The 19,843-nt window shown below is 35.5% G+C and overlaps 1 protein-coding gene across 2 annotated transcripts in view; it reads right to left on the bottom strand.

The window, feature by feature from the left end:
* Positions 1-1,162: 1,162 nt before the first annotated feature.
* Positions 1,163-19,843, bottom strand: part of cd2ap (CD2-associated protein) — a 65,078-nt gene continuing 46,397 nt past the window's right edge. For both annotated transcript variants that reach the window (XM_084431903.1, XM_084431902.1), the window contains exons 12-19: positions 18,662-18,724; positions 15,585-15,738; positions 15,170-15,276; positions 11,910-12,022; positions 11,145-11,231; positions 9,157-9,335; positions 7,030-7,093; positions 1,163-2,801 (exon numbers count right to left, since the gene is read on the bottom strand). In XM_084431903.1, coding sequence (XP_084288029.1) covers positions 2,760-2,801; positions 7,030-7,093; positions 9,157-9,335; positions 11,145-11,231; positions 11,910-12,022; positions 15,170-15,276; positions 15,585-15,738; positions 18,662-18,724 — 809 coding nt within the window. In that variant the 3' untranslated portion in view covers positions 1,163-2,759. The remainder of the gene's footprint in view (positions 2,802-7,029; positions 7,094-9,156; positions 9,336-11,144; positions 11,232-11,909; positions 12,023-15,169; positions 15,277-15,584; positions 15,739-18,661; positions 18,725-19,843) is intronic.

Here is a 19,843-nt window from a genome sequence, read left to right on the forward strand (position 1 = left end):
GGCAATAAGTAGATTTTAGTTGCTAAAGGCACAAAGGTCACATTCTCACAAATTGTGTGCATTACTGTAGTGGCAGCAGTTAAATTACAGGGCTGTCATTTATTTTATTTTTTTGGGCAAAAGTAAGTGCAAAGCCTGTAGTCTCATAAATAATAGTGCAGGCGTCTGAATAGCTGCAGCTTTTGAAGGGGGCATATTGTAGACCTGACAAAGACACGCGATTAAACATGATATTGACATCTGACTGGCTTTGTTAAGATCAGTGACGGATTGGATGGATCTGTGGTGAAAACACAGACTGAGCATCTCATGTGTTCTGGTAGGACACGTCATGGTGCTGCAGAGATGTACACTGGCTCTGAGCAGCTCAGCAGATGGAAAAGTGTGTCTCTCACAGCATGGCTCTGCGTATGGATCTGTCTGAGTCCAGCTCTGCTGATTGGAGACTTTCCAAGAGTTCCCTGCCTTTTGTAACTTGTTAAAGTGTATAATTATAACATCTCAAAATGCCCTCGTTCTCCGATTGAATTTGTCAATGCGAGAGCTAAAAGGCTGTATGCATATGACCTCCAGACATTAAGAATGGATCTGTAGATCTTCTAAAGGGGAAAGATTAATTGGCACCGAGTGAGATGTGAATTTAATCATCATTCTTTTAGTAAAACATTTCAATTCCTTAAGTGAATCATCATCCAATTTGCATGTCCTTATTTACCGCCATTATAATCAATGAGGGCTATATAGAATTAATTCTAACAAAATTGCAATCAAATTCAAATATGCTTTCATTTCACGTAGTGTTCTAAAATCATCTCAAGTGTAACTGTCACACACACACACACACACGTATTCATCACTGATGATAAGAAATGTTTCTTGAGCAGCAAATCAGCACATTAGAATAATTTCTGGAGTGGAGATGCTGAAAATTCAGCTTTGATCACAGGAAAATAGAAAACAGTTATTTTAAATTGTAATATTTAATAATATTACAATTTATTTTTTATAAAATAAAGCAGCCTTGGTATAGGCATAAGAGACTTATCCTTTAAAAAAAAAAAAAAAAAATTTCTTACTGACCCCAAAAAGAAAACAATTTCAGATATTTAAAAAAAAAAAAAAAAAAAAAAAAATCTTGACCAACTTAATAATCACAACAATCTCAGTAAATAAACATTTATTTCGTTTGGAAAAAAAATCTCAGCTCATGCAATTCAGTTTTAAATCATGTAAACAAGATCATTTTGATAGATGTTGTATGTCCACAACAGATCTTAAGAAATAAAATAATAAAATGGAATGTGTTCTACCCAATTTCAGACAACACAGATGACAAATTTCTCATGTACTTTCAAGGGAGATCCTGTAAAGTTGGAGCATCAGAACATGACCATATTCATTAAACATGAGGAAATGGAAACCAAAAAGATTTGTCTGTTTATTGCTTTAGAGATCAACCTGACATCCTACTGTATCAGCAACTCCCCGCACACTCTCACAGAGACAAACAAACAATCCCTGGTCAGGAATGCTTTTAAAAATTATGGAGGCCTGAGGAATTAAGAGGCCTGAGGAATGGGCACACTCCAGTGTACCTGAGAGTGTTTTATTGATTGCATAATTCTAGGATCGGAACCAATTCACTAAAATATCAATTTTGGTCAGCAGTACTTACTTCTACTGCACAGTTGTTATTAATGAGGTGAAAAAATACAAAAAAATACTCCTCAGAGAGCCACTCATTCCCTCTGTGCCAACCACCAGTCTATAACCTGAGGTGTTCATTGCTCAACATCTACATTTCCTCATGCCAGATGTTTTATCTAGCCAACCATCCATGTAGAAACAGCAGTCAGAGAGGTTTATGCCAAAAAAAGCCAAATGGATCTTTCCAATTTCAGCGTGGTTTTTGCAAGGGGGCGTTAAATGCAGAACAAAACCACCGGTATTCTATGCCATTAAACCGAAGCCTAAATTGCAAAATGGATTTCTGCCATTCGTATGGTGAAATGGCACCGCTTGTCGAAGCCACATTTTCTTGTGTTGGGTGTTTTAAACCAAAACACAGGTACACAATCCCAGTCAATCAGTAGACCATAAAAATATATCATGCTGTAGATCTAAGTATACACATATATATTTATATATATTTATATTGTATGAGAGCTCCCAGTATTAACACTTGTAAAAATCTTAACAGGCACGATAGTGTTACCCTGGATAGGAATGTTAGAGAAAAAACAAACAGAAATCTTCTCCCTTTTGAAACAACAACAGAATACATCATCACTAAGGAACCAAGAGTACGCCATACATTTGATAATCATCTAATGAGGCTAATATAGACAGAATGTTGCTGAGATCATGATAGTTTTCTTTAAAAACTAACCCGTCATAAAAAAACAAGGAAACAAGATAATCCCCCAACATTTATACAGACTCAGTAGTATTAAATGCATAATCTGCTGCACTTTTCAATAAGTGCCCAGAGTGCATATCCAGCACAGTAGTAAAGTAAGGCCTCAATCATGTTTTGTTGGCAAAAAGAAAAAAAGAGAGGAAAACAACCATATACATCTGTCATAATTACACTTTTCTAAACCTAGAAAAAACCTAATGTGCAAATATGTGAATCTTACAATTTGTGGAGTATGTCAGAGTGTAATGATGACGTGAATGATATCGTCCCTCCATCTGGAGGTCGCTTTCCACTCGTGACGTGACAGCGGAGCCATCAGTCCAGTTCAGGGAGTCAGATTTCATGTTGACTGTACAAGCTTCTTCAGTTTATCTATCTCCATCTGGAAATAAGCACACAAACATTTTAACATGGTGAAGTGTTGTTTGCATTATAAACCTGTTTTAACTCTTTTCCCGCCAGCGTTTCAGCACAAGCATTTTTTATAAATTTCACCAAAACTTTTATGTACCCAGAATATGTTGTTGTGTTCAAAGCTTGCAAAGTCCTACACCTCGTCCTGGGTCGACATTTCATTCGTTTACGTTAGGCAGTTTTAATTTATATGCTGTTTAATGTTTGATGATCACGTTAGCTTACATGTGCGTAAGCAATGCTTCTATCGCTTGTTTCTGCTTCTTCTTCACCTGTGTTTTGATCCAAAGATTCTGTACTATTTCAGAAGATGTATAATAGTGCAGCCTACCATATAAAAGTGAAAACATGGATTGCCGGAAAAGTTCGTCAATGGTGGGGAAGCGTTGTGTCATAAATTATAGTGGTGCACGATATATCGGCCGCCGATATAATATCGGCCGATATGGTCATTTTTTTACACATCGGTATCGTTCCGATGTCAAAATATGGGCGATGTGAACAGGCCGATATTTAACGTGTGAAGCTGAAGAGGTTGATGTGAGAGAAATACACATTTCATACAGATGACATAAGCAGAGAACAGTCTGTTTTCTTTCATTTTGAATTGTTCTGTTTAAAAATAGAAGTTTCAAGCTTTCTATATATGTCTCAGGTCTGTGAGGCAGGTAGGTTTCGGTTCATTTATGAGACGCGCTCCAGGTTCACGCGCCGTCGCCTCTGTCCTCCTGATTAAATATTTTCTAGTATATTTACTTTTTATTTATTAAATCCAATTCAATTCGTTGATGAAACATTGATCAAAATTAAGATACAATTAGGTTTCGGTTCATTTATGAGACGCGCTCCAGGTTCACGCGCCGTCGCCTCTGTCCTGATTAAATATTTTCTAGTATATATACTTTTTATTTATTAAATCCAATGCAATTCGTTGATGAAACATTGATCAAAATTAAGATACAATTAATACAAAACGAAATTAAATTTAAAGACAGGCTTTGTGCTTTCTGCTTGAGGTCTCTGTGAAAGTTTTAAAGCAGTTTTTAAGTGCCGAGAGCGCTCACGTCCGTAACATTGTTAATGCAGTCCAGTGCGACTTATGTTTTTTTCCTCCTCATGACACATTTTTGACTGATCGTTTTTTGACTCGTAGATATTTGAATATATTGCTTGATATATGATACCCATTCGAATTTGATTTTTCTCAAAAGTGACAGCGCGTGTGATTTGTGGATTCTGATAAGCGCGAGTGGAGAAACAGGCGTTTATTTATTCATTCTCAGTGTTGAGAAACGTAGCCTTCATGTGTTATTGTGTTAATAATAACTAAAGTAGCCTACCTAATTATGTTACATATTTAGTTTGTATGAAAACTATCGCGTTCGTTACTTATGGATTAAAAAAGTAGGCTACCGGTGCTGCGCGAGCTCTCTCTCACAAACACGGACGCGCGCACATAGAGAGAGAAGATAATTGTAAAATGAAAACGGGCTAAGTTTAAATTTTGTTCTTGCTTGTTTGTTTTTTTCTGTCAAAATGTCAGAAAGCATTTTGTATTATCCATCCGTGTTTTTAAAATTCGTTAAATGACGGACGTTTTACTGTTAACACAGCCCATATGTCGGATTCGTCTTATAGCCTACTTGTTATTATTTTTGACTCCTGTCTATTCATTGTCAACTGTTTTCTATAAATATGTTTGTATTGGCTAACATTTATTCAGCTGCGTGTCCTGTTTAAAATGTGCAATGTTCAAACGCAAAGACAGTCACAAGAAGCCCTTTTCCCTGTGGTATTTTTTAGAATAATATTTGGATATTGGAATAATAAATGAAGTAGCCTATCTTAATTGTACACATGTTCCTGTTTTTTTTGTTTTTTTTACTGTTTTCTAAGGGTTTCTTAATTTTAGACAAGTTGACCAGCACACATTATATGCAATGCAATGTGTGTATGTGTGACATATTTTGCACACAGGTAAAGGTGCCCAATATCAGTCATTTCTAAAGTAAAAAAAATGTGTTTTGGAAAATAGCTCTTTATTTGATAATCATTAAAATTTGTTTTCTATACAGAGATATCGACATCGGTAAATATCGGTATCGGCCATAACAGCAATATTAATATCGGTTATCGGTATCGGCCACAATTTTCACATCGGTGCATCCCTAATAAATTAGTTGATGTTTAACAGCAAGGTGAACATGATATTCAACATAAAATATCTATAAAAAACATAACGTAAAGTACAGATTACTTCTTATCCAAAATAATTAGTTAAAGAAGTCTTCCTTTTAAAGTTGTTAGCTTGTTCAAAGGCTGTTTCAGTTAAGGTAACTTGGATAAAGTGTCATATATCATTTTATAAAATGTCTAACATTGCATATTAAGCAAACAGATATGAAACAGAACATTTTACATTTTACAAAGCATTTCTTACAATGATCTTATAAAAAGCTCAATGAATTGCAAACATGTCAATTTTGACTCAAATTAAAATTTGACATTTTCTAAAGAAAATGATGAAAGCTTGCCTATGTCTTTGGTTACTTCAAATGAATTTAAATTCAAATTGTAAGTCTGATTGCTTAAAAAGTAATAGCACACAAACTGTGTGGGATACATAAGGTGGTTAAGAAAAATAATACAAAAAGTATGTTACAAGATGTCGCTATAGAGTATCTTCGCATTCCGTCGTTTTTATTTCCTTTCATAAATCAATACTATTGGTCAGCCTTCATATCTTTCTGTGGGTTTTGCAAAAACGTAACCAATGTAATCCAATATAAAAGAACTTGTGACTAAACCTCGTAACTCCGTTGGATCCTCAAACTGTCAGTCAAATCTCGTAACTCCACCCGCCCCTCTCATAAATGAAGTGCCATGCAGCTTCGTCTTTAATAACATGATATTTTGGCCAAATTACAGGAAAACCGATTGACCGCATAGCTACAGTAAACTTTATAACCTGTAAGTTGATGAATAAGCAATGCAATTAATCATATGTTGTTATACTATGGGGCTGTTGAATGCTTGATTCTGATTGGTTGACGAACAATCAAAGGTGTTCAGGGAAACGCACGGCTAAAGTAGATCCAGGCAGGTCTTGACCGCATTACAGTTCCATATAACTTCGCCAAATGATTTCAGTTGCACACCGACACTGACAAAGCAAATAAATATAGCAAACAATAGGATAAAACCGCAAATTATTCTTTGTTCTCTCTCTCTCTCCCACTCAAACACACATACATACAGTAAGGACACACACTCGTGTGCTGTCAGTGCTGCTCTGACGATTTTATCAGTAGAATATTAGCAATTTAAAATCTACATGACGTTTCTCACTAGCGAGCGCAGTTTCGCTATTAGTAGAGGCTGGTGCCGAACAATGTTGAGAGACGCACAGACTGAGGTAATTCACATATGCTTAATCTCTCTCTCTCTCTCTCTCTCATAACTGCATTAGTCTGCCATCAGTGGCTCAAGTATTTGTTACTAGCTCTAAAAAATTTTATGACAGATACCTGACAAACGTCTTGAAATACATCATCTGAACAATGTTTTGAGGTGTGGTAACCATAGTATAAGCAGAATAATTGATTGACTGTTGGATTATTAGAAAAATATTGCACACCCAAACGTGTAACGGCCAAACCGCTTCTTGGTCACATTACCGCCTCGGGTGTGCATTATGTTTCAAACAATTCAACGGCCCAGAGTCAATTATTTGTTACATGATATTATAATGACACATACAAGTGTCTGACTATTTATAAAGCCACAATATCAGCTTTGACAACAAGTGTTTTTTCCATTTCCTGAAAAGTAGCGTTTTTGGAGATTTTCACCAGACAGCGGCAAAGAGGTATATAACATTTTAAATCACCTCAATCACCTCTTGCCACAATCGATACCTTGTCCTAATTTGATGCCGTACCCCTTGGTGGCTAGTAGAGGTGGAATTCTGATTCAGTATAGTTAGTTTTGTGGTCAGTAAGTGGAAGAAACACTCAGCATGATCTCAGAGCCGAGTCCGACCCTTTGTGTTCACCCAGCTGAGTGTGGAGGCAAACTCATGGTATCCCGCCTACATTTCATTGCCCTCAGAAACCACACTCTTGACATCCATTCACATCAAACTAACAGAATCGGACAAGCCGTAAAGAGAAATTCTGATTTAAAGATCGCTTTACCTGCAGGGCCACCCGCTTGAGTCGCTCATCGTCCAGCTCTTTTCGGAGTTCGCTAAGCTCTCTCCTGCAAAGTTATGAAAGAAGTTACAGAATTACAAAAGAAAACAGAGGTTCTAAACATTAAGGTCGCGGGTGATTTCTATGTACTTTATCTTCACTGAGACGGAATGATCTTCCCAACCCTATCCAGACAGCAGAATCCCTGACAATATTCAAACAGCTGAAAACTCATCTCTTCTGAGAGCATTTATCTTCTTCTATGTTTTCACTACTTCTTGTATCCCTCCCTGTAGTGGTCGACCGATATATCGCCAAGGCCGATATAGCATTTTTTTTTTTAAATATCGGCATCAGCCGATAAGGTTTTCTGATTGGCCGACGTGTTGGAAGCGGGACTTTTATTTTGACGGGTGGCGCTGAGAACACCAGCGCCTAATCACACAGCGCTCACTCACATTCTCAGTCTTCATTAGTTTACGATCTCTGTTAGTCGTATCTAATACTTTGTTAGACAGAACTGGTAAACAAAGAAAGTAAATGGTATGCGAAAAAGTAAAGCGTTGCATTTATATTATTTGTAACAGAAAAGGCAAACAATCAGGCTAAAATTTACCGTCAACATTCAGCAAATGCGCATCTACATAATTTAAACAAATCTCTGAATATCTAATAAACATTTAATTTCACAAACCTTGCAGATTTAATCAAATCCAGCTGTGATATCTTGTGAAGTGTGCATTTGTAGCCTGCATAAACGTGTGACGGAAGTGCAAAGCGATCGAAAAACTTTAAATCCTGCATTTTAAAATATGCTGTGCTATATCCAGTTGCCCACTGTGTCATATTCATATCGTTTTCACTGTGTGCTGTATACAATTCTGTCAGGACCACTACTGTCAAATACGATTGACAATTAGCATACAGTTTGGATTGGCTCCGTTCTGGGCGAGAACTCCCTGCGCATCCATGCAGCCTAGCAGGGACAAGAGCAGGGAGAGCAGCAATAACCCCCCTTGGGGTAAACAGAACAGAACCAACATGAAAGTTTGCAAATATATTTAATTCAAGATTTTAACGTACAACATAATTCGAGAATTTTTTCTGATTCAAGGGGAATCAGAATGCCAAATCCTGACTGGGCGAGAGGAGGAGCTGGGGATGGAGGAGGGTAATTAGCTCCTGAGAAACGCGATAGCTTGAGGACCACAATGGAAATAAGTCCTGGACTTTATTGTGTTTTTATCCTCGATTGTATCTGATGCCTTTTTGTTTTATGTTTAAGGCTTCTTGATATAATTAAATAAATCAAATCAAATCAAATCAAAAAGCTGCTGATAATACCGAAGGAGCTTATATATGTATACGGTGATAGGCGTCGTATTCTTACAGGTAGATGTGGATCAGCTGAGGGTCAGCTGATGCGAGCTTGACTAACGTGACCTGCCAGAACTAACGCTACGCTTGATAATTAGCGTTACCTTGTCTTTATTTGAAAAAATATGATTACCAGTGCGCACAAAATTATCAGATTACTGAGTGCCCTGTTACAGTGTTTACTTCCTTTTTATTCACATATTCATATATTTTTAAACAATTACTTTATTTGTGAAAAATACTGTAATAGGATTGCAGATTCAAGAAGTTGCCATCTAAAGTATAAGCATGTTTATTTAACTTTATTTATATCATTTTTTATTTTTTATTTTTTTATATAAGGATTTGTTTTCTAATGTATTTCTAATGTATTAAATATTGATTAAAATAAATATAAAATAAATATATATATATATATATATATATATATATATATATATATATATATATATAAATGTCGGCTTTATATCGGCAGTCAATAAACCTGTTTTAGCTGCTACTTTTCTGGACAAGTGATACTTTTTTGATACTTGCATTGCTAGCATTTCTAAAGTTATTGCCTCTTTAAGATGAATCACTTTGATGAAGGTGCTTTGTATAAAAGCATCTGAAAAATGAATAAATGTAAACGTAGATTAAATTTTAAATGTGAATGAACAGCTTTTGTGCATTATAGACATAACTCGACCAGTAGAGAATACGAGAAACCAAGCAGCATGAAAAAAAAAACTAATACGCAGCGTTTCTACTTACGTCTGTTGTGTCTTTAGTAACCCTACAGACAGCATTAGCTCCTTCATCTGAGCCTTCAGGTCATCTAGTTCAGATCCTTTCTCCTCTTCCTTGTAAGGTTTTGGTTTGGGCTCAGGCATAACATGGATGGATGAAATTGCTTTAGGTGCCGTAGATGGTAAGGGCGATGAGACGGACGTCTGCAAGAAAAACAAAAAGTGTCTCAATAGTATGAAGTAGCAAAATAATTGTTTTTTTTTATGAATGCTTTTATGTGTGTTTAGTGGTGTACGCATTTCCTTTTCAAGCAATACAACTGTTACATCCTTTTACTGAAATACCCTTATCTTTTATCTGTTAAAATGTCTGAACTAGTTCCCTTATAGTCTGATGTACAAGGATGATTTCACTTGATTTGAGAACTTTACACAACGGCAGATGACTTTGAACCAACAAGCTGAGGTGTTTCCAGCTGAGAGGCTGATGTAATTTTCTAAATTGCAAGAAACCCCTGATTAGGAGGAACATTAATCACTACTCCACTTTAAATGTAATTAAATTAAATTACTAAAAATTAGATATGAACAAACCACAAGAAAAAGTCACACAAACTCAGAAGGTGGTCTGAGTTAATTTGTCCAAAGTTTGATTCGCTTATAATTCCCATTAATCAAAACGTTTAGATTTTTTAAGTTTAAGTTAAGTGCTGTCAAACAATAATAAAAAAATAAATTAATTGCAACTAACATTAAAGTTGATAAATTTTTATATTGTAATTATTTCACATTTAATCTCCATTTACATTTTAAATATTTATTTAATGGTATATTTTTATTAATTAATGCCAGTATAACTGATACCAATTCTGCAACTGATTTCATGTCAATTTTTTCAACATTACAGCATAACTGATGAACAGATTTCATTTAGGATTTTATTCACATATATTCATCAACTCACACACCAGTTGTGGTAAACGGGAGCTCAAGCATGTTCGTTTTATGCAGCAAGTTTGAGCTTCCGCAAGAACCAATGAGGTTCGTTCTCGCCTGTCAAGCAGGTTTGGTTGAGCTTCTGTTTATGTTCGCTGATCAATGTTTATATGTGAAAAAAAAAGTTATATATCTGAATTGTGTAACTGAATAGCTAACCAAAAGATCTGGTCTGATTATCTGTGGCTCCTTGAGAATAATACATCCCATGAAATTACGTTCTCAAGGGATTGTGAACAATCAACAACTCTGATACGATCTCGACTGAATGCCTGGCTCTTTATATGTTCATCATATAAAGCGATCGAGCCTCTTCAGTAAATCTGGACTAAACTGCTCAATTCAAATGGATTAGTTTAGCAGATAAATGGCAAATTAGGACAAAGCTGCAGTTTCAATTACATTTCTTTTAGCTTTTATACCTAAAAAGCTGCAATAACAACAAAACATATCACTGATCAAACTACAACCACATTATTTGCCAAAATTAATTTCAATATTAGTTTATTAGTTTTTTTGGTTTCATTCCAAAAACTACCAGGCACCCATTCACGACTACCGTACAATCAATAGTTCTCTTTTTTGACTGAGAGATTTTGACAGAATTACCAAATATGAGAACCATCTGTGTGAAACCAGACAGTGTTTCAGTCCACTTTACATAGGCTTAATGTAAAGAACACTACATACTAAAATACCAAGTCCTCAGGGCTGAAAAAGAAAAGCAAGGCATTCAGTCGAGATCGTATCAAGAGTTGTTGATTGTTCACAAACCCCTGAGAACGTAATTTCATGGGATGTATTATTCTCAAGGAGCCACAGATAATCAGACCAGATCTTTTGGCTAGCTATTCAATTACTTGACTCAGATATTACAGAAAGGCACATAAGATTCTTGCATTAAAGGGATAGTTCACCCAAAAATGAAAAATTCTGCTTTCATTCTAAACATGTATTTAATTGACAGAATCTTCTTTTTTTTGTGTACTATATATTCGAGGTAAAAACCTGATTTACCTTAAGCGAATTCTGTGCGGAAGGCACGGGGTCAACTTCATCCACTTCCTCGGTTTTCTCAGCTTTCTCGCCAATCTCCTTGATCGGCTGTAAGATGTTACAGAGTGTTTTAGAAAAACATGTGAAGAGCAAAGTGCAAATAGTGCTATACTTGACAAGCATCCCATCTGGGCTTTCATTAGTAAAGCTTTTTTTTATCCAGACTGGAGAACTGCATGATCCCTTCTCTATGCCACCCTTCAACATCACAAAAACTGCTCAAAATAGATGTATAAATCTAAAAACAAATTTGAGTGCTTATGGTAGCATAAAGAGATTTAGCAGATACTGGTTTGAGATTGTGGTCTATGTGACATCTGTGATTTCACCCATGACATTTATTGAACTCAAAAAAGAAAAAAAGAAAAAAAATACTAACACAAACTAGCACAACAATTTTGTGAACCAAGAACTTGAACATATATTTATTGAAGATTATAAAAATGCTGATTGGTTGATATAAATAATTATTTTGTGTTTTTCTTCTATCAAAACTGGCATTTAATGCATTTTCTTAATGAAATAATACAAATTACATCAATTTTAGTTCAGATAATCTCCAGGTGGAAGCATGGCACTTAATGAATGTGCTAAATAAAATAATGTCTTAATGAAATGTTATAAATAAAATGTTTTGCTTAAAAAAAAAAAAAACGTTTTATGTCATTTTCTATGACTTTTGCATTAGTATATTACTGAGAGACCAGAGCTCAAGCTTCTACTCACCGATTGGCCTCTGTGAGCAGGCGGTCTTCTCCCAGGCATCTTTGGTCGCTGTGCGGTAGGGTGGGTTAACTTCTCCGAGGTAGAGGAGACATCATCAAAACTCATGAGATTAACTATGGGAATAAGACACACAAAATATTTACTTCAAACGTGAGAACAGTCTTCAGTCACAAAAGTCAAACACGATCCATCTACGCTGAATTATAATTTAGAAGTTATATTTGAGCCAAAAAATGAGTTTGGAGCCAATTTAAAAGTCATATGAAGTAATAAAGTAAGTTTACACCCTGTCTAGATCAAAACCCAACAGAGCAGGAAATTACAATCATGACTGAGTGATGGGTATATAAAGACTGTGTCATGTTTGAATTTTTTTCAATCGATCATCTTGGTTTAGCTGTCAGTTTGATATCTTTAAATCTGGCACTTAAAATTCGGATTTTATATGCTCACCATTAACTACTTAACAATTGTATCACATCAGCCAGCCTCTGTATGGTATCTCAGAGATTAAAGACACAAATCACTTGCTTTTGTAAATACTGAAAAAAGCAGTGGCCATCTAACTAGATTTCCATGAAGTGGAAAGATGTCTTGTTTATTTTTCCTTATACAGAAAGTGACATAACCTGACTTTCTGATGGTCTGCTGCATTGAAATGCTCATGACCTTTTGTGAAGATGCGATTATACCAATTTTGGTGCTACTTTGGTCAACCTTTTAGAAAAAAAGAAGCTTTTATTCAAAAACAGTGAATTTGCTCAAACGTCATTTCTTTTTGATGTTATCATCTTTCTCATTGTTTCCTTTTCATCAATTGCCTACTTTGAAGCAATTTTTACAAATTTTTCAAGCAAAATATGGTGCCTTAGATTTAAAAAAAGTATTTAAACGCAGTGGCACACTGGAAGACTTTTAATTTTGAATCAAAATGAACTAGATATCAGAAAACCTCTCCCCTGTTGTCATCGGCCCTAAAACCAGTTCTCTTCAAAGGCTGTTATCACCTCGGCTCCACTGAACGATCTCAGCAAGAGACTGTGTCTACAAGCCTCAAAGACAGCACAGGAGACACTAGCCATTTGGTTAAAGACTATAGAGACAAACTCCAATACACAAAGGACATTTACTCCATTCTTACCCACAAACTTTTCCCAAATGTTTATAGTATTTCTCCTGTGTTGTATGCATGTCCCTATGTTTTATTAGCCTAGATGTGATTCTTTAGTTATGTTAGAGTAACTTCCAATGTATCACTGCTTTAATGTCTTCAAATCCCCTCTTTCTTAGTATCACAATAATCCCCTTTTTGATTTTATAATCAATAGTGTACAACATGTTTTGATAAATTGCATCATACATATTTGTACCATACTTTTGTGTAAGGACTGCACAAATTCTCCATGCCAGCATGAACATGCAAATGGATGGAACAAAGACTTTCTCCAGGTCATCTTAGATTGGTCACCTCAACAAATGGGTGTGAACTGATAGGACCTTTAAGAGTATCTGATTAGGTCAGATCTTTGCTCAATCTCTTCTTCCGGCAACTTCATCATCAAGTTAACTTCTTTGGATTCAACGTGGACCACCCCAAGAACACAAACGAACGCTTCAGCGCACTCCTGGCAAAATCATCAAGAATCTCAAGAATCTCCTGCATCTGGACTTGCTCAGCAACCAAAGTCAATGCAAGTACCTGTTCGCAGCCTTTAGATGCGTTCCTAAGTTATTGTGCCCCTTTAAGGTGACCCTGATTCTCTGATGTTTCTCGTAGGTTGTGGTTAACTGATTGTAATCTTGCCATTCTCTTTTCTTCTCTCTCTCTTTCTTCACTTTTCTTTACTTTCTTGATTTTGTATACAATCTTTGCTTAGTTCAGTTGTGTGTGTAGCCTACCCTAGTTTCATTTATTAAAACATTATATCAACGCTTTATTGTCTCTGTGTTTGCCACATATCGAAGTCACTTAAACATCTTGATCTAGTGATACCTATACTATTACCCTGCTAGAACTTTATTTACTTTAGCTGGAAAATGTTATTCTTTCTTGGCCAGGAAGATAATATATTTCCTAGGATTAATAACTGATTATGCTTTCTGTTCATTGGATGAACTGATTAAATAATTGTATTATTAATTCTGCTACCATCAATTCTAAAAAGAACTAAAATATTTATGATCAATTATAATCCGTTAAAATTAATTATAAATATAAATATATATTTTAAACTGTAACTCGTTACAACAGTATTACAAATTAATGCCAAAGAACTAATTTAATACAGACAGCTAGACTTAATTGAAACTTGTTATCAGAATAAGCATGAGCCGAGAGATTAGTTGCACTAATCAGCCAATTAAACACATTTTGATTACTCTGCAGTGATTATAATAGTTTATCAAATGCCTAAAATGTACCTCCAACTAAGATTCCTAAATTACCTCATCAAAAAAATAAGTAATTTAATTATATGAAATATTCTTTTTACAGCCAATATCTTTTAACAGCCGAAAAGACTATCATCTCCAGCTCAGGAAATGATTCAGAGTTAATTAATTTGTGATTATCACAAAGCAGAGACAAAGCATTCCAAGATTCAAAACTTGGTAAACCTTGAGAAATAACTTGCCAAAGACTTCTAAAGATATCCTTAAAAAAAAAAAAAAAAAAAATACACCCAAAGAGCCTACATAAATAATGACCAAGTCTCTTCTTTTATCTGTGGCTCCTTGAGAATAATAAATCCCATGAAATTATGTTCATGAATAAGGGTTTATCCCATGAATAAGGGTTTGTGAACAATCAACAACTCTGATACGATCTGGACTGAATGTGGCTCTTTACATGTTCATCATATAAAGCAATCGAGCCTCTTCAGTAAATTTGGACTAAACTGCTCAATTCATATGGATTAGATTTACGATCTCTTTATGAACTTTTTGAAGCGTCACAGGTCATTTTTAACATGAAACTAAAATCTTTGAAAAGGTGGCTGGTGCAGTATTAAGCACAAGATGGGGTGACAAATGGATAGAAGTAGGGCATGAAATCATAGAGATTACTAAGGATTTAGAACATGCCCTTTCAGTGCAAGAGGAATAATTCTGCTCCCATTTAGTGATCCGCAGTGCTTATCAACAAACAGAGCTAGGATTCACCCACACCACAGCAAAAAACACACTGAGCTGAGAAAAAAAAACACTGAGCGAGCCATGTTATGATCAATGAATATCAAAACCAGCAAAGAACAACTTACCCGTTTCTGAATTCTTCTCACCGCTGTCCACAACAGTGGATTTTGGCTTGATTGGTACAGGTTCGGTCTCTGACTTTGTTCGTGAGAGGGGAACTTCTCCATTGTGCCTGTGGGATTTAAGAAGCATCACAGTCACACTCTAAATGCAAAGCTATGTTGCCATATAGTCCTTATGCGATTATAATCATATTAAATCCTTATATGATATTAAATATTATAATATTTGGGTTAATAATAATAATAATAATAACAATAAATATTTGGCTTTTCAATATTTCAAATTAATAATTTTATACTTTTTATACAAAATTATACTTTAATATTTTATATAATACAAATATTAATATTCTAAAATATTCTGGGAATCTTCAAAAAAAAAAAAAAAATGCATTATAATAAAGCTTGTAACACTAACACTTGCTTGGCGGCTGGTGATGGAGTGAGAGGCAAGTCAGGTCGTTTTGTGTGGATGGAAGGACGCAGCAGTCCCTTGCTTGGAGGCACAGGCTTTTTCGGGGGGACGATGGGGCCAGCAGGTTTGGCTGGTTTCTCTGGCAAGGGCTTGACAACTTTAAAGACACAAATGACAAATATATATATATATATATATGTTTTGAGACAATAAATGTCTACCTAATCATTGTTCTAATTTGGATTATTAATTCATGTGTGTCTGATAGCTAAGAGATTTAATCATCTAAATGCAGGATATTACTATAAGGTTAAGCATTTCATATAGCTCTCAATCCTCTGAAACATGCTAATTGTATGTCTATTGATTCTTGGCACACAATCGCAAAAATCAGTGGAAACCCATGTGAACAGAAGCCACTTATTTAAGTAGTGGTGTAATGCATGTAATGTACTGAACTTCTCCTAATGACATGAGGAACTTTCATGAGCGTTCAACACTGACATGTATGTTTCAAAGTAGGTCAGGGGAGATTTTGGCAGGATGTTTTCACCACATCGATCTGCTTCCATCTTCACAAATCGACGCATTTTTTCATGTAATCACACTTTCCGATGTTCACATTCACAGTCTATCGGTCAATTTGTAACACTTGGTCTAAATAAGAGAGTCCAGCTTTCAAACACCACAGAGTTTATCAAATACACGTTCCAGTAGAGTGACATTCATATGAATAGAAAGTACTCGGCAGGAAGTCCTTGAGGCAAACACAACAGCAGATCCTCAGACATCCTGGTGCTCAAAGTGCATGACAGTTTTCCTACAAAGTCAACACTTACACAAAGTACTTAATTAACAGTATTCAGAGTGCACACACTAGATGACATTGATGATGCCCATCCACCTTGAGCTATATTATCAACTTCGTAAATTAGGAATGGTCTCGATACAGATTTCCTGCTTCAACTTTATTCCATTTCATTAGCTTTCCATTTAATATCTATAATTAAAGGTATAGTGGAGGATTTTCTTTTTCCGGGTGGATCATCAAGACTATTGGTCCTCCTAGTTGTCAATCATTCTGGTGATATGTTTACGTAAGGCCGTCGTACGTGCTCGTCCCTAGGTAGTTTTCGCTTTCTGCGCATGCGCACTTTCAGGTGTATATGTGTGGTGAGCCATTTATACTGTCTATGGTGGTGAGCTACGGCTTCAGCCATTCATTGAAGCTCGCCGTTCTCACCGGGTTTTTTCAAAATGTCTGAGGGTCGCAAGAGAAAAAGTGTCTACGAATTGTATGACAAGAAGAGAAAGGCCTCTGAAGAAAGAAACAAGACCAGAGTGTTTTTGGGAGAACATTTCACACGCTGGCGTGCGCTAAAAGCACAGGTTGGGCTTCCCACTGATGCCTCAGTCGCAAAGTTTCTACTCGACAGGTAAAGTTTGGCATGCCATTTGGAGAAATCCATTTAAAATCACTGCTAGTAAAAGTTAATGTAAGCTATGATTAGCGATGCTAGCCCTGGCACAAGTCACACACTGACAGCAACTTGTAAACAGAGCGTGCACGAGGAGAACTAGGCTCGTGCATGCTCTCTCGTGCACACGTTTAATAGGCGTTCCCTCTCGGGAGCAGGTAGAGTGTTGTGCATGTGCATTTTTTTTTTAAATTCGGGAAAATCCTCCACTATACCTTTAATTTTCAATATCTGGGTATATTTCAGGTATAATGCCCATTTTGCTTATATATGATAGAGCTGCATGATTAAACGTTTCTAACACTCACACAATCTTATTCCTAAATTCAATTCAATTCACATTTATTTGTATAGCGCTTTCACAATACATATTGTTTCAAAGCAGCTTTACAGAAAATGCAGTTTCTACATTATGATTTAGAGTAATCTGTTATCAGAGGTGACTGTGTCAAAGAAACGTCCATGTGTCAAAAACAGTTCTATGATCATCATAAAAAACAAATCATACAGTTAGCTAATATCATGTATTAATTTAGGCAGAAACAATGAGCTCATTAAAGCAACTGATACAACAATTTGGCAGTGGTTCATGTTGCAACTATTCCCGTCACTGTGCCAGAACATTCAAATCTGCGTTGTTGCTACCGCTGAGCCAGTGAGAGCAGTGAATTTATAATACGCTTCACAAACAGCCTTTTCAATCACACAGTATTGTTATTCCTCTATTAAAATAATTCAGATTATCATAGAAGTACTGGCTAAAAGTTTCTATAAACACTGATGTCTACTTAGTGATCAAAATAGAGAAAATCACTTTTTGAAAGTAACTCCCATCAATTTCATCGTTACACAAGTGGGTTGCAACAACCACCTTAAATGTTTCAAATGTTAAATTGTTTTATTTTGTCATTGAATCATCCATTCAGGAGATTCGTTCAAAAACGTAGTTTCATCAGAGTAGCAACAACACAACGATAAATACACTGACAGCCAATCAGAATCCTGCAGAATGACATCGTCCACTGGTGTGGATGCTTTACAGTTATTGTTCTTGGTGTGAAGAAAAGTTATTGTTCTTTATGCCCACCCAGGCTGATAAATAGAAAGTTTGAAAAAATCCTGAAATAGGATTTTTTTTTTTGATAATATTAGAAATTACTTTAATGCCACTTTTGATCAATTTAATGAATCCTTGCTGAATAAAAGTTTTTTTTTTTTTTCTAATAAAAATATACTGACCCTAAACTATTTAAAACAAATCAATTATCAAAATCAACAAAGACAACTACATTGTAAGTGTGGTGATGTCGGGTTCTTGCAGTGCACATAGACAGCTTATGCTTTATCAATCTAGTTGCATTGTGACTGCTTATCTGCAGTGAAGATTGGGTATGAAAGTGAAATGTCTGAAGGCATGAAAGCAAGAATGATTCTCTCCTCAGGTTACACAGACTCTTAATAAATGAATAAAAAGAAAGAGAACAAATAAGGGCCATGGTGATTTTTGGGTCCGTTAAAATGGGAATAGAACCGAAACCACAGTCAGCAAGGTCAATTTCAATTTGTGGTATAACAGAAACTGGGCAGCGAACCCTCTCTTACCTTTATCTTCAGGCCGTGGCTGCGGTTGCTTCTTGTCCACACTGGGGGCCTCTGGTTTCAGGACTGAGAAACGAAGCATATTGTCTGAGTTAACAATATGTTTTTAGGTACTACAATGGAGATACAGCGGCTCCAGATCCGGCAGATAAAAAAACAAAACGACTTCTGAGACAGGCACTTGAACAGAATAGGAAACATACAGTCTATGACTTGCATTTCCTGTGTGGGTTGGAAAGACAGACCAAATCTTTGCAACCCTCTGCAAGCTTTCTATAACTCAATTGGTATAATGCGGTCTGCTTTGATGCACATTTGCTTTTATTGTTTGCATGTTTCGCAGACAAGAGTTGCGAGGGACTGACTGACTGTTACAGCTGCCTTATCAGACTTCACATCTGCATTGCCAGATCATTTGATTTTGACACTCTAACAATTAGTCAACTACAAGTTGATGCATCAGTCTTAGTGGCCGTTTACACAACACTGTTTTCAACTAAAAAACTGACAACCGCGTTATAAATAATGTTATAAACAAATGACACAATGTTTTCTAGAAAATGTGTTTATGAATATATAGCTGCCATAAAGTTATATTAAAGCTGTAAATTAAATAAATTCAATTCAACTACATTATATTGAATTTAATCAATTTAATAAAATACTGTTATTTGTTTTATTAATTTAAATATTTTTTTTGCCAATTTCATATATATATATGTATATATATATATAATATATATATATATATATATATATTTTTTTTTTTTATGTGTCAATAAAAATATAGTCATGCAGCTGCTTTAAGACATGGCTAAAAAGTAATCCTCCAGAAAACACAAGCAATCTAAAATGATAAAAAGCAACTTAAAGGGTTAGTTCATCCAAAATTTTTAATTGTCATTAATTACTCACCCTTAGGGGCGGGCAATCTTCCAAAGATTTCATATCACACTTTTATAACAAACAATCATGATCCATGATCTGAATCCCTAACCTTCCCAATTTTGAGATGTACAATCGAGAATATCCAGACTGGAACAAGCCTATGGATTTATCCATTTGTACAATTTAAAACACAGTATTGCATTAAACAATCAGTTGTCAAAATAGTCATTAAACCTGAGTTAAACTTTAAAAGATGGCATAGCCTAGTCCTCACTGTATGAATTAAACATTGATTCT

The sequence above is a fragment of the Rutilus rutilus genome (genome assembly GCF_951802725.1).
Source record: "Rutilus rutilus genome assembly, chromosome: 15".
Taxonomy (NCBI): domain Eukaryota; kingdom Metazoa; phylum Chordata; class Actinopteri; order Cypriniformes; family Leuciscidae; genus Rutilus; species Rutilus rutilus.